General features: G+C 37.1%; 1 protein-coding gene and 3 pseudogenes across 2 annotated transcripts in view; 2 read left to right on the forward strand and 2 right to left on the reverse strand.

Moving 5' to 3' along the window:
* The window catches only part of IGF2BP3 (insulin like growth factor 2 mRNA binding protein 3), a 111,945-nt gene that overhangs the window by 40,232 nt on the left and 44,983 nt on the right, over positions 1 to 26,730 (reverse strand). For both annotated transcript variants that reach the window (XM_006911992.3, XM_006911993.3), the window contains exons 4-5: positions 4,440 to 4,491; positions 4,282 to 4,345 (exon numbers count right to left, since the gene is read on the reverse strand). In XM_006911992.3, the coding sequence (XP_006912054.1) occupies positions 4,282 to 4,345; positions 4,440 to 4,491 (116 nt within the window). The remainder of the gene's footprint in view (positions 1 to 4,281; positions 4,346 to 4,439; positions 4,492 to 26,730) is intronic.
* LOC112479947 lies at positions 7,016 to 7,132 on the reverse strand (annotated as a pseudogene).
* On the forward strand, positions 18,144 to 18,262 carry LOC112479959 (annotated as a pseudogene).
* Positions 20,448 to 20,566, forward strand: LOC112479904 (annotated as a pseudogene).

Here is a 26,730-nt window from a genome sequence, read left to right on the forward strand (position 1 = left end):
AAATTAATAATTCAAGACTTAAGGTCGAAACAAATGTATGTATTTCCTAGTAATAAACTTACTCTTAGCCTTTGATTTTTCTTAGCCACAAGGTGGCAGGAATTTCCATGTTAAAGTCTCTTAGAGACAGCCTTATTAAGGAATCAATCTTCTTAAAAGTGGCATTCATACAGCTTTAAGTAACACAGAGAGAGAGCCACAATGCTTTTAAACGAGGTACCTAATTCCTGAATATCAGTGGCCAATTATTATCTGAAATGAGGTATACTGAACAAGAACAGAGTATCAACGGCAATAAAAAATGTCTTCAAATATGACAACTAGAACAGTCTTCTGCTAACTTTGGAGCTCTTACTACCTGTTAGGTATTGTAAGTATTTTGGAGGCATTAAGTTAGCTTCTCTCAACAGCCTCATGAACTTCGAACTGTAATTATTCCCATTTTACAGATAGGTGTGAACTAAGACAGATCAACTTAACCAGAGTCACAGCTAGAAAAGTGGTGGCAGAGAGTCCATTCCACGGAATGGATGGAATAGATCCTCTTAGCCTCCATGTTCTACGCACATCCCAGCTGCAGATGCTAAGTAACAGATGCTAAGGAGAAAAGTCAACGGAGAACATCTGCTCAACCCTTATTACTTGACGATGTAAGCTCTGGATGGCCTGCCAAGGAAAGGACCTGAGGAAGTCACACCAAGTTAGCTGAAGCAGCAGAGGGTCATGCAGAGAGCCCAGAGAACAGGCTTGCAGCATTCAGCGCAGCAGGTCTTGGAGGGACCAGCCTTGCCTAGTTCAAGCTACTTCAAGCTGCTCTGGAAGAAGCCCAGAAACAGTGGGTCGAACAAGAGTTACTACTTACTGGGTGCTGGTGTGCCAGGACATTTGATAAGACTATTTTCTATAAATGCCTATGTGCCTGAATACATTTGTTTCTCGTCAACCCTCATTTTGTGGCTGAGAAAACTGCCTCATGAACTTCGAACTGTAATTATTCCCATTTTACAGATAGGTGTGAACTAAGACAGATCAACTTAACCAGAGTCACAGCTAGAAAAGTGGTGGCAGAGAGTCCATTCCATGGAATGGATGGAATAGATCCTCTTAGCCTCCATGTTCTACGCACATCTCAGCTACAGATGCTAAGGAGAACATCTGCTCAACCCTCATTACTTGACGATGTAAGCTCTGGATGGCCTGCCACGGAAAGGACCTGAGGAAGTCACATCAAGTTAGCTGAAGCAGCAGAGAGTCATGCAGAGCCCAGAGAACAGACTTGCAGCATTCAGTGCAGCAGGTCTTGGAGGGACCAGCCTTGCCTAGCTCAAGCTACTTCAAGCTGCTCTGGAAGAAGCCCAGAAACAGTGGGTCGAACAAGAGTTACTACTTACTGGGTGCAGGTGTGCCAGGACATTTGATAAGACTATTTTCTATAAATGCCTATATGCCTGAATACATTTGTTTCTCGTCAGCCCTCATTTTGTGGCTGAGAAAACTAAAGCTTAGAGGTCATGGTTGTGGTAGAAACCATGCTTTCCTCACATCCAATGCCTCTCAAACACAATTAACTCTCCTCACAGAATGAGAATGAACTTCACTTCTCTCTTTTAAAAACTTACTAGAAAACTTCCGTAGAAAATTTTCATAACATTGTATCACAAATTCTTCCATTCTTTAAATCTATTCACTTTCTCTGAATTATTTTCTAATTCTCTTTGACCTTTGTAATTCTTGAGGGAGAGAAAACCCAATATTCTTATAAGAAAACTCTACTTGGGCAGAACTAAAATAAGGCAATCCGTCTCCAAATACTCCATCACCGCCCAGAGAAGCATCCTTGAGGACGGGATTTTGCCACTGTTCATTGGCATCTTCTGCTCAATATTTGCTCATACATAAATGTTAACTGATGGACTATTAGAATAAGAGATAGGATAAACATTTCTCTTACTGAAATGCCCTATATGTATAGGTTACCTAATTACTGAAATTATTGAAGTTCCTAACTGTCTTTTCCTCCCTCCTTGGGATCAATAGGGCCCCGCCAATGTCTCACAACCACCACAAAGTACTTTTAGAATTAAAGTGTCTCCGCATGCAGCTTGCTGTCAGGTTAGTATTATTTTCAACAGTAACTGTCTCCTCTTCCTGTGCTTGTGCTCTTAATGCTTTGGAATGCAGGGGGCACTAAAAGTCAACCTATCTCCACTAAAGTTCATTTTATGTCTCTTCAAAACTATGTAGGTTGCACCTCCAACATACATTCTCTCACATGATAAAAACGACTGCTAAATTAGGCATTTCTCCCCTATACCTAGATAGCCTCATAGAAGTTTTCAAATATGACAACTAGAACAGTCTTCTGACAATCCCCAAACATTCCAGGGTTTACCATGTTATTCCATATTTTCCATCCACCAGAGTTGGCTCCACCAAATATTCGTCACAGATCTTTGTAAAGACTAAAGCGTGTACGATAAATAGAGCCTGTGTTCTCACTGTCCTCGCTTTCACCCCCTAATCTAAGTGGGGTGTAAAACCTGACATTTTCCTGTTATTTCTCTTATATGATATGGTTGAGGAATAACGTTTGTAAAAAAAAAAAAAATCAGTTTTACAACTCATACTACAATTTCTAAGATGTCCAAAAATCTTATATAAACTACTAAATTTTTTAAATGAACAAATGCTACAAACAAGGAAAAATAGAATATTTTTATACATCTTAAAAGTCTCATTAAAAATGAATACTTATGAGAAAGTGAATACCTGTTTCTCATGAGAAAAAAAATGAAATTAACACAATCGGATTCTACTTTTCACTTACCAGATTGGCAAAGTTTGATAAAACCCTCAGACTCTCTCACGCAGTACTGATGGGAATTTAAACTTCTTCAAGCTCTATGAAAGATAACTATGAAAGATAACTTGCCAATATCTAACAAAAGGCACATGTTATCTTGACTCAGCAAATCTATATCTAGAAATGTAACCCACAGCTATGCTCACGCACGTGCAAAATGATCTATGCAAAAAAGAGATTCACCACAGTGTTTATAACTGCGAAAGACTTGAAACAACCTAAACATCCAATTTGGGACTAAGTCATTCCATATCCATATAATCAAACCCTATGCAACTATAAAAATATATGTACAAAACACTCAAATGTTATGGTACCATTTGTGTAAAAAGGAGGGAAAATAACTAAATTTGTCTTCCATATGGTTATCTTCAGGAAAGCCAGGGAACAATACTGGGAGTAAGATTTGCACTATATACATCTTTGGACCTTTAAATTTTGAACCATATGAACATTACCAATTTAAAAAATAAAGTTCCATTCGCATTATGCAAATTTCCATCTCCTTCCCAGCCCTATCTTTTCTTTCACAGTTCCTCCATGAGCGGGTACTGTCTTTGGTAACCTTGCTCAATTCGCAGTCCTGAAGCTGGTTTCACCTCTCCCGTTAGGGCTCAGGGTCAGCCAGCATGGGCATTCACCTTTCCCACACAGGATAAACAGTCTGTTCCTGCCTGTACCGTATCTGGCAGTGGTTAAGACTTCCAACGGTCGGCTGACACTAAGCACTGTGCTGCTGGGCACTCTGCATGCCATTCTTCTGTGTTTGTTCTGAGAGAAGCTGTCAAAAGCAGTATTTGTGGGACCCTTTTCTCTCTCTAGTGCTCAGTCAGTGTATTAGATCATTCCCAAGCCGACAGAATTGTCTTTTTCTAAGGGAGATTTTCTGATTTGTGAACTTTTGCCTTCCAATTGCACTAGAATATATTTTTTTTCACCAATCTAAAAGCAAATTACTTTGGTTCAATGTCCTCACACTCCTAAATGCCAATAGTAATCATCAGAAAAATCAATGAGCAAGAAGGCTTAACATTTAACACTGTTGTTATCAATTTACTAGCTTTGGGTAAAATAACAATAACATATGTATCATACCAATAAGAACAAAATAGTCTTGATATAATTTGATGATACCAGGCCAACCATTCTATTGCTTTTTGCAAATAGAATGTAATTCAGCTTCATACTCTATCACTCTATTATTGGCATTAAAGATATATTGAAAATGTAAAAAAACTTTTTTTTACCAATGTCTTTAACCAATACAAATTCTTACTAGACATTCAAATTTTAAAAGATTTGCAGGGTGAAACTTTGCAAAATAAAGTTTTATTTCTGCTAGCCACCAGCCTAAAATATAAGCACTATAGTTAACCTAGTTATTACATATAGATTAAAAAAAGTTTCAAACTACTTACTGTCTAGCCTGGTCCTTACTGGAATAGGTGACATTTACGACTGCCGTTTCCGAGTCAGTGTTCACTAGAGGAAGAGAAAAAGGAAGAGGAAAAAAAAGTTAGTTTTCTTTTCACTTCCTTCCTTTTACAAATTTGAAAGCAATTGAGAAGACATGTACCTTGCTCACAGCTTTCCACCACTCCATACTGGACTAGTAAACTATCCAGCACCTATCAGGAGGGGGAGAGAAAATTACACATTTTCAGTTTCCCAAGTTATCAGCAAGGGCAGAAATATATTTGAAAATCACAAAGTAACTGTGATGCAAAAGTGCCCCCAAAATTAACTGGGATTTTGGAACTACAGAAGCACAGGAAGGGCACCATAGAGAGTACCCAGTGGGCTTCTCTCCCCTGCCTATCCCAAGATCCCTGATTGTAAGCTCATTTCCTACGGCTAGTCAAGAAGTAAGGCAGCTCGGGAAAGTGTTCGAAGCCACAGCCACCTAGTCCTTGAGGCTGTAGGACAAAGAAGCATAAATTTCCCATACATACACCAACACATCATCACACTTCCTTCTTGTGTACAGTCACGAGACAAGGGCCCAAGTTAAGTTTTATCTTTAAGCTGTTCCTTTTTAAAGAACTTCCTTTTACTGCTATAATGGGTGTATCAGAACAGAGTACTCTCAAGGCAGGCTAGCAAAATGAAGAACATAGTTGATATTCTATCTGGAGTCTTTAAACAGTAACCTAAGTGGTATAGCAATACTTAGTAAAAAGTATAAAAAAGAAGTGAACTTTTCTAAGTGAACACTGGGTTAGAAAATATACGATTTGAGCCCATGTTTTTACTATCTTTCCTATAGCTGCATTATTATACTGTGCATGTTAGTCTAATGAGAGGCCTTTTAAACAGTAACTGAATTTTATTTTAGTATAAACTACAGGTGTATGTCTCATAGGCATAAACCAAATTCAACCATCCTTAGCTTCTGAGAACTGTAACAAGTTTCTATTAATTTATAGTGAACCACTTACTTGTTCATCAATTTAATTGCAAAATTTGAAGGACAGTCCCTTGAGAATGTGTTCTGGCCTCCAGAACACAGTAAACCATTTAGAAACACACTAAATAAATTTTTATGATAATTTCCTACTAAACTTTAAGCAATTCCTTCTAAAGAAATGTTTATCTTACGTGGTATCTTTCAGGCTTTTATTTTTGTCTACTGATTCCAAATTAAAATCCATAGCAAGGTTTGTCTGGGAATAAGTTTTTTGTTTCCATTTTAAGTAAGGTTAATCCCTATTTGTGAACGTAGTTATGTATTTTCACAGTGAAGATTTGACATGAATTTCCTTTGAGTGAGGCCTATTAATAGCAGCACACTAATCTTTGTCTCTAACTATAGCTACTGTTAAATCGTAAAGCTTAATTGTTAATTCATAGCACTTAACTGATTACATAAACTTTCATTTGTCTCGGCCACTAGAATGTATGATCCATGCAAATGGAAATTTTTTGTTCACTGTACTATTCCTAGCACCTAAAATATACAGGCACAAAACAATGTTTAAATAGTTCATAAGTGAAGTGAACACTTCTTGGGAGGAAATTCTAGTGTAGCTTCTTAGGAATAGTATCCCTTTACAAAAGGGCTCACCTGCTTTAGAAGTGAATTTGCCACGCATATAATGCTGATCATAGACATATCTTATAAAGTCCCAAAATAGAAAACATCCTATGCCATTCAAATAGGTAATATGCGACATGTGATGCCTTAATTTTTTTTTAAGAAGCAACCTACTTATAGCTTTACGACCGAAATTTTTCCATACCAAAAAATGTTTCCTATGTAAATTAACAGAATTCCAACAAGGTATTTTAATTCATTTCATCTTCAGTAATAAAAGCAGCAGGTAAGGTACGGTTATCATTTAAAATTTAGCTCTCAAATGAAAGTCACTCTAACACTAGAGCTTTATAGCAACTTGGATATCTCGAGGGGCTGGAGGTGGAGACAGTGGTGGTGGAGGAAGGGTACAGCAAGGAGGGGATAACTGTCAATTTAATACGTTAATGTAAATGAACATCGTTCTTAATTCTTCTTAAAAGCAATTTGTTCAATAATTAAATACATTACTCTCCACACAGATTAGCTTATATCACCTTAAATTTTACTACTACAAAGAAAACACTACGAAAGTTAAATACCCATGATTTATAAACAATGTTGACGAAACCTGCAATAGTAATGCTAATGAAAGTAATGTTCTCCAAAAGGCCCGCTGGCAAAGTGATATATAAATTATATATACAGTTATATATACAGAAATAGACGCACATATTTATATGTAAATATATACATACATATATATACACAGACAGAAATTATACAAGTAAATTTTTTCACTTAAAAAAAATCGAGGAAATGTACATAAAATTTTTCACTGCATATATTGTATAAAGTTTAATGTGTTCAAAACAAAATTGCTTGTAGAGTTGTTCCTAAGTAATAATAAATGCTACTGATTATCAAATATCCTGTGTGTAAAATCTCTGGAAAAGTAATTAGAAACTACATTACATCCACTAAAAATGGTGAATTTAATTGTAAATTATACCTCAGTAAACCTCACTCTAAAACCAAAAAAAAAAAAATTATAATTTTTTTTTTTTTTAAGTGAGGCAACCCTTGATTGACCTCACAGATTGCAAGAACCTTGTCAGCTTACAATCCTTTATTTTTTAAGCCTACAGCACCCGGTATTCCTAGGTGGTCTCCCATCCAAGTACTAACCAGGCCTGACCCTGCTTAGCTTCCGAGATCAGACGGGATCGGGTATGGCCGTAGACACAACTATAATTCTTAAAAGAAAAATAGGTCCAGCATTGATCTTGGTACCTAGCTGAGAACAAGTTAACCACACAACGTAAGGGGTTTTACCTAGACACCACAGATCAATTTCAATGGGTCTTTGAGGTCTTCAAAGTTTTATGCACAAGGTTGGGGGGAATCATAATTGAGAGATGGTAGGGAAGGACTGTCAATAGCCCAATCAGATTCCCAAGTCCCAGAAACGTTTCCAAACTCCAGATGATTGAGCAATGCTAAGTAACCCGTTTTCCTTTAACCTGTTTGGAAGGTGTTTCTCTGAACATGTTTTGTCAAGTGAGACTGCTCAACTGTATCATGCCACTCCAACCCATGAACTCTCCAAGAATAAATACAACTTACTGTTGATAAGTTCTACCCTTTTGACTCATCCCGCAGTAACTAGGAGGGTGAGACAAATGTTTCTGTTATCTGTCACATAAACGACCGGCCCCCAGGCTTTTGTCTCCTCTCAGTTCCTACCTCTCTGGTCTATCTCAACCACAAATGTTTCTTTTAAACAGCCTTGTTTTAAAGGTAAAAACAAACCAAAAATACACACACACACACACACACACACACACACACACACGTACATACACATATATATATATAGTCAGTGCATACTTCCAACATTTTCACAATCTCTTAACAGACCAAAATTCTCATTCCTAAATGAAATTATTTTACTCAAGCCAGAAAGAAAACATTTCTCAGGCTTATATAAGTTTAAATTCCAACAGGAAGGGAAAAGGATCAAAGCAAATTAAAACCTCAGAGGAAATGTCTTGGCGGAATTCCCTTTTTAAATATATTTAAGACTTAAAAAAAATCTCAAATCTTCAGCACTTTAAAAAAAAATGTTCATCCAGATGTAGAAACAGCAAAGAAAGAATCACATGATAAATACAAAGGTTACCACTTTCCTTAACATAACAGTAGAGAATCAGATCATTCATAAGAGCCTAAAGCAAAAACGATCTAACTGCCCATCCCCTAATGAACGGGTAAACAAAATGTGGTATAGCCATACAGTGAAATATTATTTGGCCATAAAAAGGAATGAAGTATTGATATACACTACAACACAGATGAACCCAGAAAACATTATGCTAAATGAAAGAAGCCAGTCACAAAAGATTACATGTTACAGGATTCCGTTCATGTGAAATGTCCAGAATAGGGAACGCTATAGAGACAGAAAGTCAATCAGTGGTTGCATAGGGCTGGTGAAGTGGGAGGGTGGAGGATGATAACTAACATTTCCTTCTGAGGTAATGAAAATGTTCTAAAATTGACTGGTGATGGATTGCATGGGTGATGGTTTTTAAGTAGAACACTGAAAATGACTGAATTGTATACTTTAAATGGGTGAATTCTATGGTATATGAACTATATCTCAATAAAACTGTTAAAAATAACTAAGATCAATAATACTAGCTAATGGCCTAGTTTTTCTAAAACCCTTGAAGTATTACAGAAGTAAAATAAACTGCACAAAATTTGATCAGTTTTGCCATTATATATGCACTCATGAAAGCATCATCATCAAGTTGCTTCACACCCCCTTCAACCTATAGCCTAATTTATTCATACACAGAACACTGAAATAAAGATGGTTGAAAACCTATTTTTGTACCTCACACATGATCAGATTAGATTTCTCTGCCACAGCAGCCCCACCTCCACTCCCCACAAAAATAGCTGTATTTCGGCTGATCCCTATGGGCATGGAGTAATTCATGCTCTGCAGAGAAACCTTCTGATTACTTACTTATTCTTTATAACCACTGCTCCAGTCCTATCACCTCTGAACTAACTGAACTGAAGGTCTAATTGGCACCCTTGCCTCCAGCCCACCACCCCATGACTCTTCTGCTAGAAGTTACTATTCTTCAGCGACTTCAAAATGCTGATAAACTGTCCAAAATACAACTGGTGTAGGAGGTCATCAGTGTTTCTGGTACAGCCGACCTCTGCCATCATCTTTTATATGCTTCCCCACACCTGTGCTCTAGTCACACTCTCAAGACTGGATAAAGCACCCCGTTTCCATAGCACCTGAGCTTACCTAATCCTGGAAATAAAAGCAATGTCGTTTTATAATCTCTTCACTGATCTTTCTTCTCCCACTAGACTAGTGATTATTAACCATAGTGATGTGATTATTTGTCAGGCGTATCGCAAGTAACACTGGCTTCCATGTATGGATGTCGGAAACCCTGCATTCAACCTTGCTAATTTTACCTTCGTTTTCCTGAAGCTCATCATTAAAAGTCCACCTACACATTGCTACTTCCTATATACTGCTATGGACCTGCCAGTTGCTCTCTCTGGACTACCCCAACACGCTCCTAAGCCATCTGCCCATCTTCACTTTTGCTTGCAATTGCTTGTTCTCATAACAGCTAGTCAGGTACTGTTCAAGCATGACAGCCCCTGGCGACATTGGGCACTTGAAATGTTGCTAATCCACGTTTGAGATGTGCTTAAGTATAAAATATATACTGGATTTAGAAGATTCAGTTAAAAAAAAAAAACTGATTACAAGTTAAAATTATAACATTTTAGATATACTGGGTTTAGCAAAATATTGAAATTTTTACTTTTTTTTTTTACATATTTTACATGGCTACTAAGTAGCCACAAAGTGGCCCGCATTATCTTTCTACTGGACAGCGCTGGACTAGACGCTTCTTAAAAGCTGAGCTAATCAACTCGCACTCTACTGTAAACTCTAAGAGCTTCCCTTTGGATATGGGATAGGGTCCAAAATCCCTAACAAGTGCCCCGAAGGCCCTGTGTGACCCACTCATCATCTAATGCCACTCTCTCCTCTCCTACTGCACTGGCCTTTCAGGAGTGAATTATGGGCGGTACTTTTGGCTGCTTTCTAGTAGCAGCACTGTCCCAAATGTTTTACCTATTTTAGCTCGGTTAATCTACACGATCCCATGAGGTAACATTCCATTTTATAGAAGGGTAAATTATAGCATGGGGAAGTTAACACTGTTTGAATTTGGATAGTTAAGTGACAGAGAAACGATTTAAGCCCCAGCTGTCAGATTTCAGAGCCCACTTAACCACTTGGTCAACTAAGTTGCCTCATTTCCCCATATAATTAAAATGAAATATAATGATAGACTGAAACCAGTGCAATCCTTATTTCGCTGGAAGATCAAAATCATTCTTTGACAGGCAAAGAATTTATCATCTCTCATGTTCCAAGTGCTAAATGTTGTATTTCTATATACCTCAAACCAGATGCAAGTATTAAACAGCATTAATCTGTTCTGTATTTTACTCACAGAAATACCTATAAAAAAACACTCCAAATAATATAAACTTAGGGTCCCTTTTGATTAGTTACTTCCTCAAACCCTAAAAGAAACCATTGTCAGTTTGGTGGGTCTCTCAAAATGTTTTTAGAACTATGAAAAGATGCTCAAGATCATTAGTTATTACGGAAATGCATGTCAAAACCACAAAGAACTAATGCTTTATACCCGCTAGAATAGCTATAATTTTTTAAAAAAAAAAAAAAAAGGAAACCGGTCTTGGCAAGGATGTGAAAAAATGAGAACCCTCACACACTACTGGGAAGAGTGTAAAATAGTGCCACCTCTGTGGAAAACAATATGGCAGTTCCTTTAAAAAATTAAAAATAGAATTTCCATATGATCCAATAATTTCACCTCTGGGTATCTACCCAGAAGAACTGAAAGTAGAGGTTTGAAGAGATATTTGAACACCTATGTTCATAGCAGCATTATTCACAACCACCAAAAGGTAGAAGAAACCAAAATGGATAAACAAAATGTAGTATACACATACAATGGAATATTATTCAGCCACAAGAAAAAATGGAGTAGCGACACGTACTGCAGGGTGGATGAACCTCAAAAACATTAAGGGAAATAAGCCAGACATAAATGTGCAATATTGTATGGTTCCATTTATCAGACAGAATAGATAAATCCATAGAAATAGAAAGCAGAGAGATTAGTGGTTGCCAGGATGAAGGGAGGGGGAATGCTGAGCACTAACAGGTGGGGGGATTCTTTTGGGGGTGATGCCAATGTTCTGGAATTAGTAGTGATGGCTGTACAACCTTGTCAATATACTAAGACCCACTGAACTGCACACTTTAAAATGGTAAATCTTACATATATGTGAACTTTTGCTCAAGTTTTTTTTTTAAAAGATGAATATTTTGTTTAATTTTTGTAAAACTAATACATTACTGTTCTAAATATCTTACACATACTTTCTTTTTTACTCCTAATGTGGCCATTTTTGCAGATGAATAAACTGAGGCAGATTTTAAATAACTTAATATGGCATTACTCATCTTCTTTTTCCCCCTAATCTGTCTTCTTGGTGGCCAATGCATGTTGGTAAATACAAACCTAGCTCATTCTTTTTAACTGCCACTTGGCATTCCACAGTTCAAGCTATTAATCTGCTGTCTTTTCTTCAGTCCCCTCAGTTACAACATCCCCCAAACCTTGACCACTAAGCCTTTTGTGACCTGCCCCCAACATGCCACAGGTCTCAGGCAAGCAAAGCGCTTGGAGAGCAGTGACTGCCTGATCTTCTTTCCGGGCTTCAGCCCCTAAACCAAAAATTCAAAGACCAAGGAGTCCTAGATGCAAACACCAGTCTCAATAACTCACTAACTTACTCCTTTTGCAGAAAGGCAAGGATTATCTCTCTAAACAGCTACAAATTACTAGAGGAAAGGAGAGAAGACAGCAGTTCAAAAGCCTAATTACAATTCAAACATGACTCTGGGTAAAGGCACTAATTAAGAAGTAATTTATCTAAATGAAGTGAAAAACATCCAAGTGATGGCAGACTGTCCAAGATGCTGGCATTTTACCCACTGTCCTTATTTAAAGTTTATTTTAAAAACAAAGGAAAATAGAAAAGAAATAAGTTGGTTTCAAAGTCAATGTCGATAAAAAATATTTCCCATAAGAATTACTCCTTCAGTTGTACATTAGTTATGCTACTGGGCTCTATGGGTCCTTATAATGAAATATAAACAATGGATAAACAATATGTGACATACACATACACTGGAATATTATCCAGCCATAAAAAGTAATGACATACATACTACAATGTGGATGAAACTTGAAATTACTAGGCTAAGTGAAAGAAGCCACATATTTCATAATTTTGTTTATATGGAACATCCAGAAAAGGCAAATCCATAGAAACAGAAAGTAGATTAGTGGTTGCCAGGGGCTGGGAAGAGGCTGGAAGGGAGGAAGGACAATGACCGTTAATGGCTATGGGGTTACTTTTTGAATGAAAAAAATGTTCCAGAATTAGACAGTGGTCATGGTTCCATCCTTCGGAGCATACTAAAAAAACACCGAACTGTATGCTTTCAAGGGGTTAATTTTATTGTATGTGAATAACTCGATTTTTTAAAAGAGAAAAAAATGTTGAAGACATAACAGAATATAAATTAATACAACATGACAACCATGATGAAAAATGCCCATCAGACTACACTGAACTACGAGTCATATAACAATACTGCCACTGGGAGAAAGATTTTCCTTCTTTCCTAGTTGCTTTCCAAATGTTTTTACAATGAACATTTTACAAGCAAGAAAAAAAAATAAGAACATCAAACTGAATTATACTTGTCTTTAAATTGTTTTCAAAAAAAAAAAAAAGTAATGCCAAGAAAATAAAGTGCTCCTCCCCTATTCTGAAGGCTCTCACTGGAGAAACAGTTGGACAAAGAAGAGAGCTAAATGCATGAGTTATTTGGGGACTAGACAGAGGAAGGAAAGATGCTTACCACGCCCACCCATTGTAGCGGACCTGAACACTGTGAAGACAAGGTCAAGGCGCCAGAAGACAATGGACTAGCCACAAAAGTCAAACAGAATCCCTCCCACTGTTGCTGTTTGTTTCCTATGATATGTATTTCATAAGAAGTTTAGTTGCCTTTGAACAGTGGAGTGGACAAATCATCACAGTATTGCCAAGCTAGTGATAAAAGTCCCTGGAATTTCCCCCATTCTGGAATTTAGCAGTTGGGCGAGGCAGGAGGGTCTCGAGGCAAAACCCAGGGCTTCCCACCCCCAACCACTGCTCTCAGTGTCTGGTGGTTGTGTATTCAAGATCAAGGCATTACTTGGAGCCCCGCCATGGATTTGGTATACTTAAAAACTGCTAATTAAGCCCTTGAGTCCTGCTTTTAGTCCAAAATTCTATTGAGCAAGCTTTTCACCCAGATCCTACCCCTCAGATCGTAACATGATACTGCTTCATCCTGTTTCAGAAAATATTTGAGTACCAGCTTGGATAGCACTTACTATGAAGAACTGGGACCAGAAGTGGGCATGCTCAAGTAATTTTAAAGGTTTTTAATAAGTAACAAAGGTCTATCAATAGTCAAGGAAAAGTTATAGTTAGAGGAAGACAATTTTGTTAAATGAATACTTTTTAGGAAATCAAGTCTATAAAACAGCAAGTTCTATTTACTCCCCAATCAAGTTCGCCTGGGGTTTTAAAGATGTTGCAAAAAATAATAATAATAATTTCAATTTCCTAATCTTCAAACTACTCCTCCTCATGCAGTTTGCATGTTCAACTGCAGAGATTTCCAGAATCCTGTCTATAACTCATCACATACATGGTTTGAAAACTGTATGCTCTTGTGGCTTCTGCTTGATCACTTCAAAACATATATCTACATACTTGCTATCCATGTGGCAAGCCTATGTCTCCATTATTGCTGACAACTGAATCAAACTCTTCGATGGATATATTTGAGAGGCCAAGCCACGGTCAGCTCTCTACATCCTAGCAGGGAGGCTGGAAATTTGAGCGCCAGTTTCTAAGATGAGTTGTAAGATTCATAACCTGGTAATTTCCTCAAAAGAAGAAACACAGACGGGCTAATTTGAAATTAATGTTCAGCCATGAATACAACAAAGATCCACGACGGTATGTGAATTTTGAATTTAAAACCCTTGATGTTCCCCATGGTTCTTAGGGGGAAAAAAATCCATGCAACTTAATATGGTTGAAGAATAATATCACATATTGCTCTCCAACCCCATCTCTCATCCACTCCTAGCTAATTCCTTTGTAACCACGTTTAAAGTAGAACACATTTTAGATCTTCTTACCCTCTAGAAAGCAATCCCTGATCACCTCCCGTCTTAGTTAACCCCCTGTACTGAGTCCTTTAAAAATTCATCTCCACCACTACCTGTGAATATGCCTCTAATCCAATGACTGGCATCCTTTTAAGAGGAAGGAAATTTGGACAGAGACACAGGGAAAACACAGCATGACCATCAAGGCAAAGACTGGAGTGATGCATCTACAAAACAATCCAAAGAATACCAAAGAGTACTGGCAATCACTAGAAGCTAGGAGAGAGGCTTGCCAGCACCTTGATTTCAGCCTAGTAGCCTCCAAAATTGTGAGAATTTCTATTGTTTTAATCCCCCCAGTTCATAGGAATTCGTTATGACAGCCCTGTGAAACTAGTCCACTTCCCTACCTTGCATAGCAAGCGCCTTGTTCTTAACCCAGAGGCTTGTCCATTCATCTATCTGTCAGAGTTAGACTCTGTCACACTGCTGTACCTAGAACAGGCCTTAGCACACGGTTATAGACTTTGGAAATTCAATATGGCCATGAAGAACCCCACTGGCACATATATGTACACACGCACGTTTAATTAACCACCAAACAAACTCTTTCAACTTCACATACATTTGCTCACTTAATCATCCAAACCACTTTCAAAAGTAGATATTAAACTTGTTTTCACAATGCAAAAACTGAGCTTCTAAGAGGAAAAGTCACTTGCCCAGTCAAACAGCGAGAACATGGGGGGTCAGGATTCGCCCCATCCCCAATGCAGTAATGCTAAAGCCAGTATGATACACTCATCATGATACACTGTGCGTTTCTCACCATCTTGAATGGAAAATGATTCTTCAAGACCTCTTCATAGCAACATGAAGGGCAGAAAGTCAAATACTGAAGCTGGTACAGGAGGATTCACTGTATACGCTCTACTTGTATGTGCTTACACATAAGTAGAAAAAAATTTTTTTAAATTCATACTCATTTAAGTGATGGCTGAATTTTGAAATCTACTTCAAAAGTCAAAAATCATAAAATAATATCAGTATTTCTCGAGAATTTTAACAATAATCTTTGGGCAAAAGTGTAACATTTGCACCATTCATTAAAATTTCACTCTGTAATAAACACTAAACAGGTCATTATCTTTGAATACAACAAGAACAATTTCAAAGAAAAGCTACTTCTCTGTACTTCAGAGAACAGTGCAGACTTTGTGAGAAAAATGAAATTTGATCTCACCAGGTTTATTTTTTCCAAGATTAAGTTTCCCAGGATTTCAACTATGTCATAAGAAAAAAGTTCTCTCAGTTTATATTCTACAAACAAAATTTTAATTTTGTAGCAATTTTTCTAAAATTAAAAAAACTTCAGCACTGTTAGAATTTCAATCATGACCAAAAGTTCAGCTAAATACAAATTAACTTATATCACAACCAAGTCATCATCTGCCACGCCAATAATTATCCTCCCACCACTTTTTATACAATTGTCATATCCTCTACAGTGAAATAAAAATGGTCCTACTCATTTGTATACTTCAGACAAGTATAAAGATCAAATTCTAGAACTCCATAACGGACTCACTAATTTTCCTTAAGTAAAGTCATGTGTGTAAACATCAAGCATTTTGATATGCAAGTCTTTGTTACTAATTATAAGCATACATTAGTCGAAGAGTAGAGCAAAAATTAGACAGGTGAGATGATGGATGTACATTTTTACATGCAGGCTAACATGCAAGTCATTACCTGATAATGGACTTGAAATCTAGTATACATATAGAACTCTTACGACTCAGTAATAAAGGCAAATAACTCAATTTACAAATGGGCAGGATCTGACTAGACAGTCTCCATATAAGATACACAAATGGCCAATAAACACATGGAAAGATGCTTGACATCTATCATTAGTGATCAAGGTAATGCAAAAACAAAACCACAATGAGATATCACTTTACGACCTAGGATGGCTATAATCAAAAAGTCAGATAATAACAAGTGGTGACACAGGATGTAGAGGAATTGGAATTCTCATATACCGCTGGCGAGAATATAGAATGGTACAGCCACTCTGAAAAACAATGGGTAAAAGCGGTGCCTCAAAACCTTAAACAGAGTTACCATAGACTCAGCAATTCCACTAGCTATATACCCAAAAGAAATGAAAATATAAGTTCACACCAAGAAACATTGTACATGATTGTTTATACCAGTATTATTCACAATAGCAAAAAAAGTGGAAACCACTCAAATGTTCATCTATGGATGAATAGATAAACAAAAATGGTATATCCGTGCAATGGATTATTTGGCAATAAAAAGGAATCAAGTACTGATACAAGCTACAACATGGAGGAGCCTTGAAAATATTTTGCTAAGTGAAAGAAGCCAGACACAGACTGCAACGATTGTGTTTTTATGAAACTCTCAGAATAGACAAATCTAGAGAGAAAGATTAGCAGGTGCTTAGGGGGAGTAAGGGAGACCCAGAGGACATGGAGTGACAGCTAAAGGGCACAGGATTTCTTTTCGAGGTGATAAAAATATTCCAAAATTAACTGTGGTGACAGTTGCACATATGTGTGAATATATCAAAAAACCACTGAATTGTACACTTTACATAGATGAATTGTATGATATGTGGATTACATCTCAATAAAGTCATAAAAATATAAAAACGGGGTTGTATTTATAAGAATGAGAAACTGAAAATCTATATACCCAACAAAAGATAAATTAGTCTATATTTATAGATATTATAATAGTATAAACTCAAGTACGTAAAGTATCAGTTACCACTGGAGAACTGAGGACTGATAAAAAAACTAATAATAGAATCAAACATTTATCTTGCCTTTCCTATAGGAACTGAACCTCATGGTAACTAAATAGGATACCTAGGAAGTTTCTCTTTAAAAAAGTAGTTCAATTAATACATGATTGAATAATAGAATTGAAAAATCACCCTTTTGCCTTCCTTTATGAAATAATGAATTTCTCAAAATTTATGGCTGCTAAATTACAAATAGAGAAAACCAGATAGGTGCTTTCTAATAGCAGTCTGTACCACCACTTATGAATTTTTATTCTTCCTTAAAGATAAAGAAGTGTGGAGAGAGGAAAGAGATGTGAATAAGACCGAGATTTTTGTGGTTCTCACTATTGGCGGCACAGCAAAATCATCTGAGGAACTTAAAATGCTGATGCCTGGGCCCTAACTCTGGAGGTCTGACTTAATTATTCTGGAATATAGCCTCGACATAGAATTTCTGTGAAACTCCCAGGTAAATCTAACATGTGGCCAAGGTTAAGATCACTGCTCTAAGACCTACCTACCAATTAACATGAATATAGAGGACTGAGAAAGGAAACTATACTACAAGGATGAAATCAGCTAATCCAGATATGACAGGACAAAAAAACAGTTTCTTTAACAAATGGCAAGGAAACAAAAATAAGAGTGAGAACCCAAAGATTAAAAGGCTGAAGAGAAATCAACCAACTACAAAGTATGGATCTTATTTTGATCCTGATATAAAACAAATTATTTTAAAAATATGTGAGGCAACCAAAATATCTGAACAGACTTCGCATTTTGTAAGAATTTTTATGTAATGATATTGGTTATGTTTTTTTATAGCCTTTATTTTTAGAAATATCGACTGAAATAATTATCAATAAAATTATTTACTAAGTTTTACTCAAAATGATTTGAAGCGTGACGAATGGGGGTAAATATAAGGAAATAAGATTGGCTATAAACTGATAATTGCTGAAGTTAAGTGACAGGTTCCTAAGGTGATTCATTATACCATTCTCTTTACATTTCTGTACACTTGAAACTGTCCATTTTAGGAAGCTTTATTTAGTCTACAGCCATACCACCCTGAACAAGCCTCATCCTGTCTGATCTTGGAAGCTAAGCAGGGTCGGGCCTGGTTAGTACTTGGATGGGAGACCACCTAGGAAGACCAGGTGCTGTAGGCATAAATAAAATAAAAAATAAGGGATTGTAAACTGACAAGGTCCTTGCAATCTGTGAGGTCAACCAAGGGTGACCTCGCATAAAAAAAAAAAAAATTTAGAAAGCCTTAAAATTTTTGAAACATTTTTGAAGTTAAAGATCTTCTAATATGGCTAAAGAATGAGCATTTAGTTAACATAAATCAATAAGAAAATGATAATTACCTCTAATATTCTTTAAAAGACACTTTTAAGAAAGCGAAAAGATATGCCACAGACTGGAAGTAAATATTTGCATATATCTGAAAAAAGCACATACCAGAATGTATCAGAAATCTCAAAACTCAATCTTAAGAAAATGAATTTTTTAATGTTCAAAAGACTTAAGTAAGATACTTCACAAAATACACATATAAAAAAAAAGTTCAGCACAGTTAGTAATTAGGGAAATGCAAATCAAAACCACAAGGAGCTTTCATGTCATACCCTCTAGGAGGACTAAAATAAAACAGAAAATAACAAGTGTTGACAAGGACATGAAGAAATTAGAATCCTTATTCATTGCTAGTAAGATTGCTAGTGGTCACTTCGGAAAACAGTTTGGCATTCTCAAAACATTAAACACAGGATTAGCACAGGGTTTGGCAACTCCATCAGGAATTGCTCTACTAAGTCTATATCAAGGGAACTGAGAACATTAGCCTACACAAAAACCTGTATATGAATGTTCATAGCAGCATTATTCACAATATTCAAAAAGTAGAAACCATCCAAATGTCCATCAACTTACTTATGAATATCCAAAATGTGGTATAGCGACACAATGGAATGTCATATAGCAATAAAAAGGAATCAAGTATCAGCAATATTTAGCTTAATATACAGGTAGTTACACATAGAACTATTTATATACAGGTTAGTATATACACATGTACTTCCTTGCTCTGTCAGCTGAGAGAACCCAGACACAATGTCACCCCAGCAGCAATGGTCATACCTAGTGCCCAGACCTTCATTTTTCCTTTTTTTGTTTTTGTTTTATGTTTATTTAACTTCAAATTTAAAGTCAAATCCACATTCCAAGAGCTATCCTCACAAGTGTTTTCAAGATGCACCTCTTTCTATAGATTTAACTATAGGTATTCTGAGTTTATGAGGCTTCTCTGAGACAAAGTCCTTAATCTCTGGGGTTTTTTTTTTTTTCAGACCTTGATTTCTAATACCATTCTCCAATAAAAGGAGCCAAAGCTCCTTAAAGAAATGGCCGAGTCTAGGAGTGGAGCAAAAATTATACAAGATGACTGTGGAATATCTTCTAGAGCCAGAAAGTACTCAAAAAGAGGAAGAAAAATAAAATGCATATACACAGCAGAAACACAGGAGCCAAGTAAAAACTCCCAACAGTCAAAGCTGGAACAGTATGAACAAAAATAACATTGGATCGTAATCCAAGGTACAAAATAAATATCCTCGAGTCCAAATGATTGAATAAATAAATATAAAATAGACAAATGTCTATGGACGAGGATTCCAAATAATTTATGCAGATACTTAACTCCCCACTCCCTAAGTGTGGGCTGCGCACAGTGACTTCCCTCCAGTGAGTACAGTGTGTAAGGGGGTAGGAGGGGGATAACTTTACAGCAGAGCAACCTAACACACCACTTCACCCAGGTGATCAAGGTTAAGATCAACGGTAATAAGTCATGCTGACAGTATGCACTCTTTCGATATGATATAATAGTAATGGCATTTTATCTCTGTGGTCTTCCTTCCCAGAACCCATTAATCCAGTCTAACCATGAGAAAAACTTCAGACAAGTTCCAACTAGGGGACATTCTACAAAACACTGATAAATACTTCTTGAAACTGTCAAGGTCATCAAAAAAACAAGGAGAGCCTAAGAAACTATCACAGCCAAAAAGAGCCTAAAAAGGCATGAGAGCTATATGCAATGTGGTATCCTGGATGAGATCCAGGAACAGATAGAGGATATTAGGTAAGAACTAAGGAAATCTGAATAAAGTGTGGACTTTAGTTTAATGTTGGCTCTAACTGTGATAAATGTACCATACTAATTAATGTAAGATATTAATAACAGGGGAGACTGGCTACGGGGTATGTGGGGACTCTGTACTATCTCTGCAATTTCTATAAATCTACAACTATTCTAAAATAAAATTAAAAAAAAATAATAAAAAGGAACAAGTCTACGGCCACGCCACCCTGAACAAGCCCAATCTCGTCTGATCTCAGAAGCAAAGCAGGGTTGGACCTGGTTAGTACTTGGATGGGAGACCACCTAGGAAGATCTTGTGCTGTAGGAGTAAAAAGAAAAAAGAAAAAAGAGAAAGGAAGGAAAGGAAAGGAAGGAAAGGAAAGGGGAGAAGGGAAGGGAAGGGAAGGGGGGAAGGGAAGGGAGGAAGGGAAGGGAAGGGAAGGGAGAAGGGAGAAAAGGGGAGGGAAGGGAAGGGAAGCAAGCACTAATACACACTGGCAACATAGAAGAACCTTGAAGACACTATACTAAGTGAAAGAAGCCAGTCGCAAAAGGCCACATATTGTATGACTCCATTTATATGAAATGTCCAGAAGAGATAAATTCATACATGGAAAGGAGCTCACTGGTTGCCAGGTGATGATGAGAGGGTAAGATGGGAAATGAATGTCAGTGGGTACAGGGTTGATTTTTTTGGAGTGATAGAAATGTTCTAAAAGCACACGATGGTGATGTGCCACAACTCAGGGAATACACTGAAAACCGGTGAACTGTATACTTTAGCACTGCACCTCTTATAACCTGCTGGTGGGAACACAGTACAACTACAGTACTCTAAAAGACAGTCTGGCAGTTTTAAAACAGTTTTTAAAATGGGAAACATACCTACCTACGACCCAGTTATTCCATCTCTAGAATTCCCCCAAGAAAAATCAAAGTGTTGGGAAGAAAAACTTTCTCCTCTACCAACTTAAGCTCAGTGATTGGGTGCCTGTGAATTTAACTGACAACAGTTTAACAGGAGAAAATGCAAAATTTATTCATCTATGTATACAGGAGCATACAAAAGAAGTGGCTCTCTAAATAGCTAATGATGGGGATATATATATTTAACTTAAAGGGGGAGAAGGAGAAAGGAAATCTTCATAATTAATCCAGTCTAACCACAAGAAAAACTCCAGACAAGTTCCAACTAGGGGACATTCTACAAAACACCTGTTAAATACTCCTCGAAACTGTCAAGGTCACCAAACAAACAAACAAACAAACATAAAAACAACAAGAAGAGCCAAGAAACTATCATAAAAAGTATATAAGGTTTAAGAGGAAGAACAATTGAGAGATAAAAGTTTGTGATATTTGTTTATAAAGGAGTGAGTGGATTTCTCCATCTTTCTTCAAGTAAGTACAACTCCCCAGAGAGGGTATTTATGGTACCTCACTTCCAGAAGTCTCTGCCTTCAGTAGTCAGATAAGGAGAACTCTGAAGAGGCTTCTTTCTGCCTCTATTGAATCTCAAATGTCTTTAGTTTAAAATAATCTTTATACCAATCTGCAAGTCCAAGTGGGTCCCTACAAAAGCATACATCCATAGAGACCTGCACTTAAATGTTCATACCACCTCTTTTTGTGGTAATCAAAAACTGGAAACAACCCAAATGTACATCCACAGGTGAACAGACAAATTGTGGTATATCCGCACAGTGGAATACTACTCAGCTATAAAAAGAAGTAATAAGCTATTGATTCATACAACATGGGTAGATCTTAAAGTAATTCGGCTGACCAAGCCAGATCAAAAGAGTACACATTATGTGACTCCTTAAATAAAACTCTACAAAATGCAAACTAATTTGCAGTGAAAGACAGCAAACCATTGCTTAAGGAGAAGGGCAGGAGAGACTATAAAGAGCATGAGGAAACTTCCAGACAGAAACAGTTATGCCCATTTTGTTTATTGTGGTGTAGGTTTCACAAGTATACATTTGTGTCAAAACTTATTAATTGTATACTCTAAAGATGTATAAATTATTATGTCATTCATACCTCAAAAAAGCTATTAAAAAATAAAAGATCTACTAATATGGCTAAAGTTGCTTTAAATCACTTTAAAATGAGAATTACTACCAATGTTTGATTTGAGAAAAGCCTATAAGGTTTAAGAGGGAAAAACAAAAACAGTACATTAAATTGTCTACAATAGGATCAGTGCTTTTTTTTTTAATTATAAGACTATAAAGATAAAAAAAAGAATGAAACTGGATGATGAATCTTTAATCTCAAAACATTATAACTACTCTTTGCCCAATAAGAAGAGTATTTTCAGACATATAGTTAGAGGAAAGGGGCCATGAACAGAACTGACATTCGAAAACAAAGGGCAATATGCATTTTAAAAGTTTCACTGTCGGTCAAAATACATCAATTGAAATGATAATGCTAGTTTTCGCAGATAAAATTAGCTGAGATTTTAAATTATTTTAACATGTGCTATGCTGGAGAGGATATGGATGAAAAATTAGTCTCATCTATTAATAGGAGAAGTATAAAGAAGAACAAAATTTCTAAAAAATATATTTAGAACAGAAAATGGCCTAAAATTCACACTCTGATCTAATTCAACTCATGCGTATCTCTACATAGGAATAAGAAGAGTACTCTACCAAACTTTTTGTACTTTTCAAATTTTATCCAATGAATCTATAATACTTATAAGGGGGGGAGAGGCATTTAAGTCATTCCTTTTAACTTCAGTTTCAAGGTGAAAAAAAGGCAGTTCAAACCAAAATATCAACAGAATGAGAGTTGATCTGTGCCTTGACTGACCAGGACATGAAGAATATGATGAAGTAACTGAGCCAGAGGCGAGTGAAGAATACCATCGCATTGGACTAACCCACTATATCCCTATCAGGGACAGCTCATTGAAAGATTCGGGCAGCAGGCAACCCCCTCCAGGACATCCCATTCTTGCAAATTAATGAAATCCCTCAAATGCCAGCTAGAGCTAACTACAGAAGCTATAAGCACACAACCATCTTTACCCCTTTCCCTCCCGCCTCATGGGCTGTGGATGCAGCGCATGGATGCCAAAGCCACCATTACACAGAGCACGAGACTCTCATTTTTGGAAAGAAGCCTAAAAACCTCAGCTGTTTCTGTCACCTCGGGTTTATCTTTGCTTTTTCTTAATCTCAATTTTGTGGCTATTGACAGAAGAGAGATGTCACCCACATATGGAGGGCGAGTCTCTCCATAACACTTTTACTTTATTTAGGTGGGAGGGGGCAAGAACAGCTATGAAGGACTTCTAAAGGCACTCAGACATTCTGATCTATCATTACTGGAAGCCCATTCTGATCCACTGTTAACTTCTTCAGAACTGAGCCCCAAACAAAACACATGACTGGTAATTGTGTTACAACGGCCAAAGTACTATAGACTCAAATATCACCAAAGCAAGGCAGAATACTGGAGAAATGTTTCATCTAAAAGATTACCAAAAAAAAAAAAAAAAAAAAAAAAACCCACACACCTTTCCTGTGGGTGAAAATAAAGAATAACAGACACTGACAGCTGTCTGTAGACAAGTCCAGTACCCACTGTGGTTGTAACATATAGAAGGTAGAATAATAAAATCAAGATGAGTAAGAATTGAGACAAGAAGCAATGCTCCTGGTCTTGAATGTGAATGTTCATTAACCATCACTTCTGGCCCCTCCTCTCCAGTGCCTTTAGTTCAAGAAACAAGTACATTGCTAAGCATCTGAAAACAAGCTAAAACTTGAATAACCCAGTAAATCTCACTGACAGCCACTCTAGGACATTCATGACATAAAATACAGGAGTATATTTAGATTAAAATGCACAACACTGGTGTCATCTGCTACACATCCTAACCAGCTTGGCTAGCCCTTCGAAAATACAAAGACAAGGTATTCTGAGTTCAGAAATGATCTGGGGAGGTAAAAAAATAAGATCGTTCTTCTCTACATTCACATTTGCTGCTTGGTTGTAAATGAATGGCCAATACTGCCCACAGATGTGGCCAGAAAGAAAGCAGAACCAGAGGTCTCCTCCTCACTGACCTGTGAAGAATTCCCAATGCCTAAGCCTCAAATGAGAACGGCAACACTTTTAGTGAACTTGTCAGAATCCCAGAGCACGAAGGCTCAGCTAAGAAAACGCTGATTCAGTAAGTGGTGCTACCACAACTGGAAAACCATTTTGGAGGAAAAATCCAAGGACCATTAACTAGTTCACCCTATATAGATCAATAAACATACTCAACTAGTAATGATGGTTACTTCTGGATGATAGCATTATAGGTAGTTCTTGTTGAACACAAAACATTTCTAATTTAAAAAATTAAAATGAACATTCAATGGTCAATTTCTTAGGAGTTCATAATGAGAATAACCCAATACCTCAGTTCCTCAGTGGGCACTCAGCAAGTCTTGTCACCTTGCTTAGAGTTAACCCTCCTCTACTTCCATGATCATAGAGAGCTTGCTATCATCCAATCTATTTTTATTTATTTTTTGTCTTTTGCCCACAGGAGTGGCCTTCCAGAAGAGCCCCTTGCCCCACAGAAAGTCTGTGCCCATCACCTCACCACTCATCGCCCTGACCAGTCCAGTCCTTCATGTTAGCGCCAGGCAACAGACTCTAAGTCAGACACCATACATACCTTTAAACATGTAAATCAATAATGCTCTAATATTCTTAATACCTAAAAGCTAGTTCAACTGCAATCAATGAAAGTCTCATGTCCATAATCTTTCCTTCAATGAACAAATGTCAGCAACTGTCAAAGAGAGGTAAGGTCCTACACTGTGATAGCATATAGAATACTATAGTCCAGCAGTTCCCAACCTTTGTGGCACCAGGGATTGGTGCTCCTATGACAATCTAATGCCTGATGATCTGAGGTGGAGCTGAGGCGGTGATGCCAGCGCTGGGGAGCGGCTGCAAATACAGATGAAGCTTCACTCACTCAACTCCTGCTGTGCAGCCCAGTTCCTAACAGGCCACAGACTGGTAACAGTCTGTGGCTGGGGGTTTGAGGACCCTGGTTCTAGCTTACGAAGACAAATAATGCTCTTGTACAATCCAGCTGCAAACCATTGGCTAAGATTACCTGGAGCGCTGCTTATGAAGGATTCTGAGGCTTAATCCAAGCTCAGTGGGAAGAGCTCTGAGAGAGTCCCTCCTGCTGTGGAAGGAAGGAGACACAGGGACCCAAGTGCCATGGATTTCCCATCACTGATCTTTAATCAACAGACTGGATCCTTCAGAGTCCATAGTTATTGCAAGGGATACACAAATCTGTACATGCTTTCATGAGTTTTTCGTAAAGTAAACAAACAATGAATCTTACCCATGTGTATACCATAATCTTTTGGATGTATACATGGGTTGTTTGATTTTAAAAACTAATTATAGTTGAGAGTCTCATTTTCTAAAGGTAGGAAACCATTGATCACACACCAAGGTCTTTTAGCTACGGAAAAACCTGCACAACTAAAAAATAACTACTTCCCAAAAGGATAAAGCAACTTACAAAAGAAAATCAACACAAGATTTTTTGATTGTCCATAAGAGAAAAATAAAGCCAAGAGAAATTAAGGGTTAAAATAATTAGTATGGGTTAAAATAATGAAATCAGCAGTGAAGTTAAAACCCTAAAATACACCCTTAAACTCAGTAAGAAACACCAACCGGAACCCACTCAGTAGAAAGTAACTAAAGTTCTATTACATACTACAAAGCCCTGTCTTTTGTAGCAGAGGGAAGCATATGAGCAAAGGTCCTCTTATTAAACAAACAGTAAGTCAGGATAAAATTCCTAGCATACAGAAACAAAACTGTGTCTGATGAAAGACTTGCCCATGTTTAGCTTAGCAAGAAGCTAACATGATTAGGTCATGTCTTTTATGGGAAAGAAATGCTGAAGATTATTTGAAATTGGAAATATTTGTTCAGCTGGGCAACTTGAAGTAGTATTCAACAATACTGGAATATCGGAAGTGCACAGAACATGCTCAGAGTTGACGGGCATCAGATTTCCTGAGAAAGGAGAACATGGAGCTAATGATGGGTGTAAACTCAGGAGGGCTTAGCATTAATCCATCCTAATGAGGCCAGCATCTTGGGGCACAGCCTGCTCAACAACACAGCTATCAGGAGCATTGCTCAGTGATGCTTCTGAGCTCTTTGTGACTCGTTTCTTCAACAGTAAGTTTTGAGGTTTTTCTTTAAAAAAGAAAAAATAATAAATTGAGCTTCCCTAAAAATAGAAAGTTGAATTTTAAGCTAAAATATTATTTAAACATCTAACTAAAAACACCTGAACTACTTAAACATTAAAACAAGTAGCCAAAGCAAGATAAAATACCTGAAAGATATTTATCTTTCTAAAACACGTGTTCCCTGCTAGTGAAGGGACCAACATAGCTGTACCAAGATTTGTTTCCACCAAAAAAAAAAAAA

The sequence above is a fragment of the Pteropus alecto genome, unplaced genomic scaffold (assembly GCF_000325575.1).
Source record: "Pteropus alecto unplaced genomic scaffold, ASM32557v1 scaffold21, whole genome shotgun sequence".
Taxonomy (NCBI): domain Eukaryota; kingdom Metazoa; phylum Chordata; class Mammalia; order Chiroptera; family Pteropodidae; genus Pteropus; species Pteropus alecto.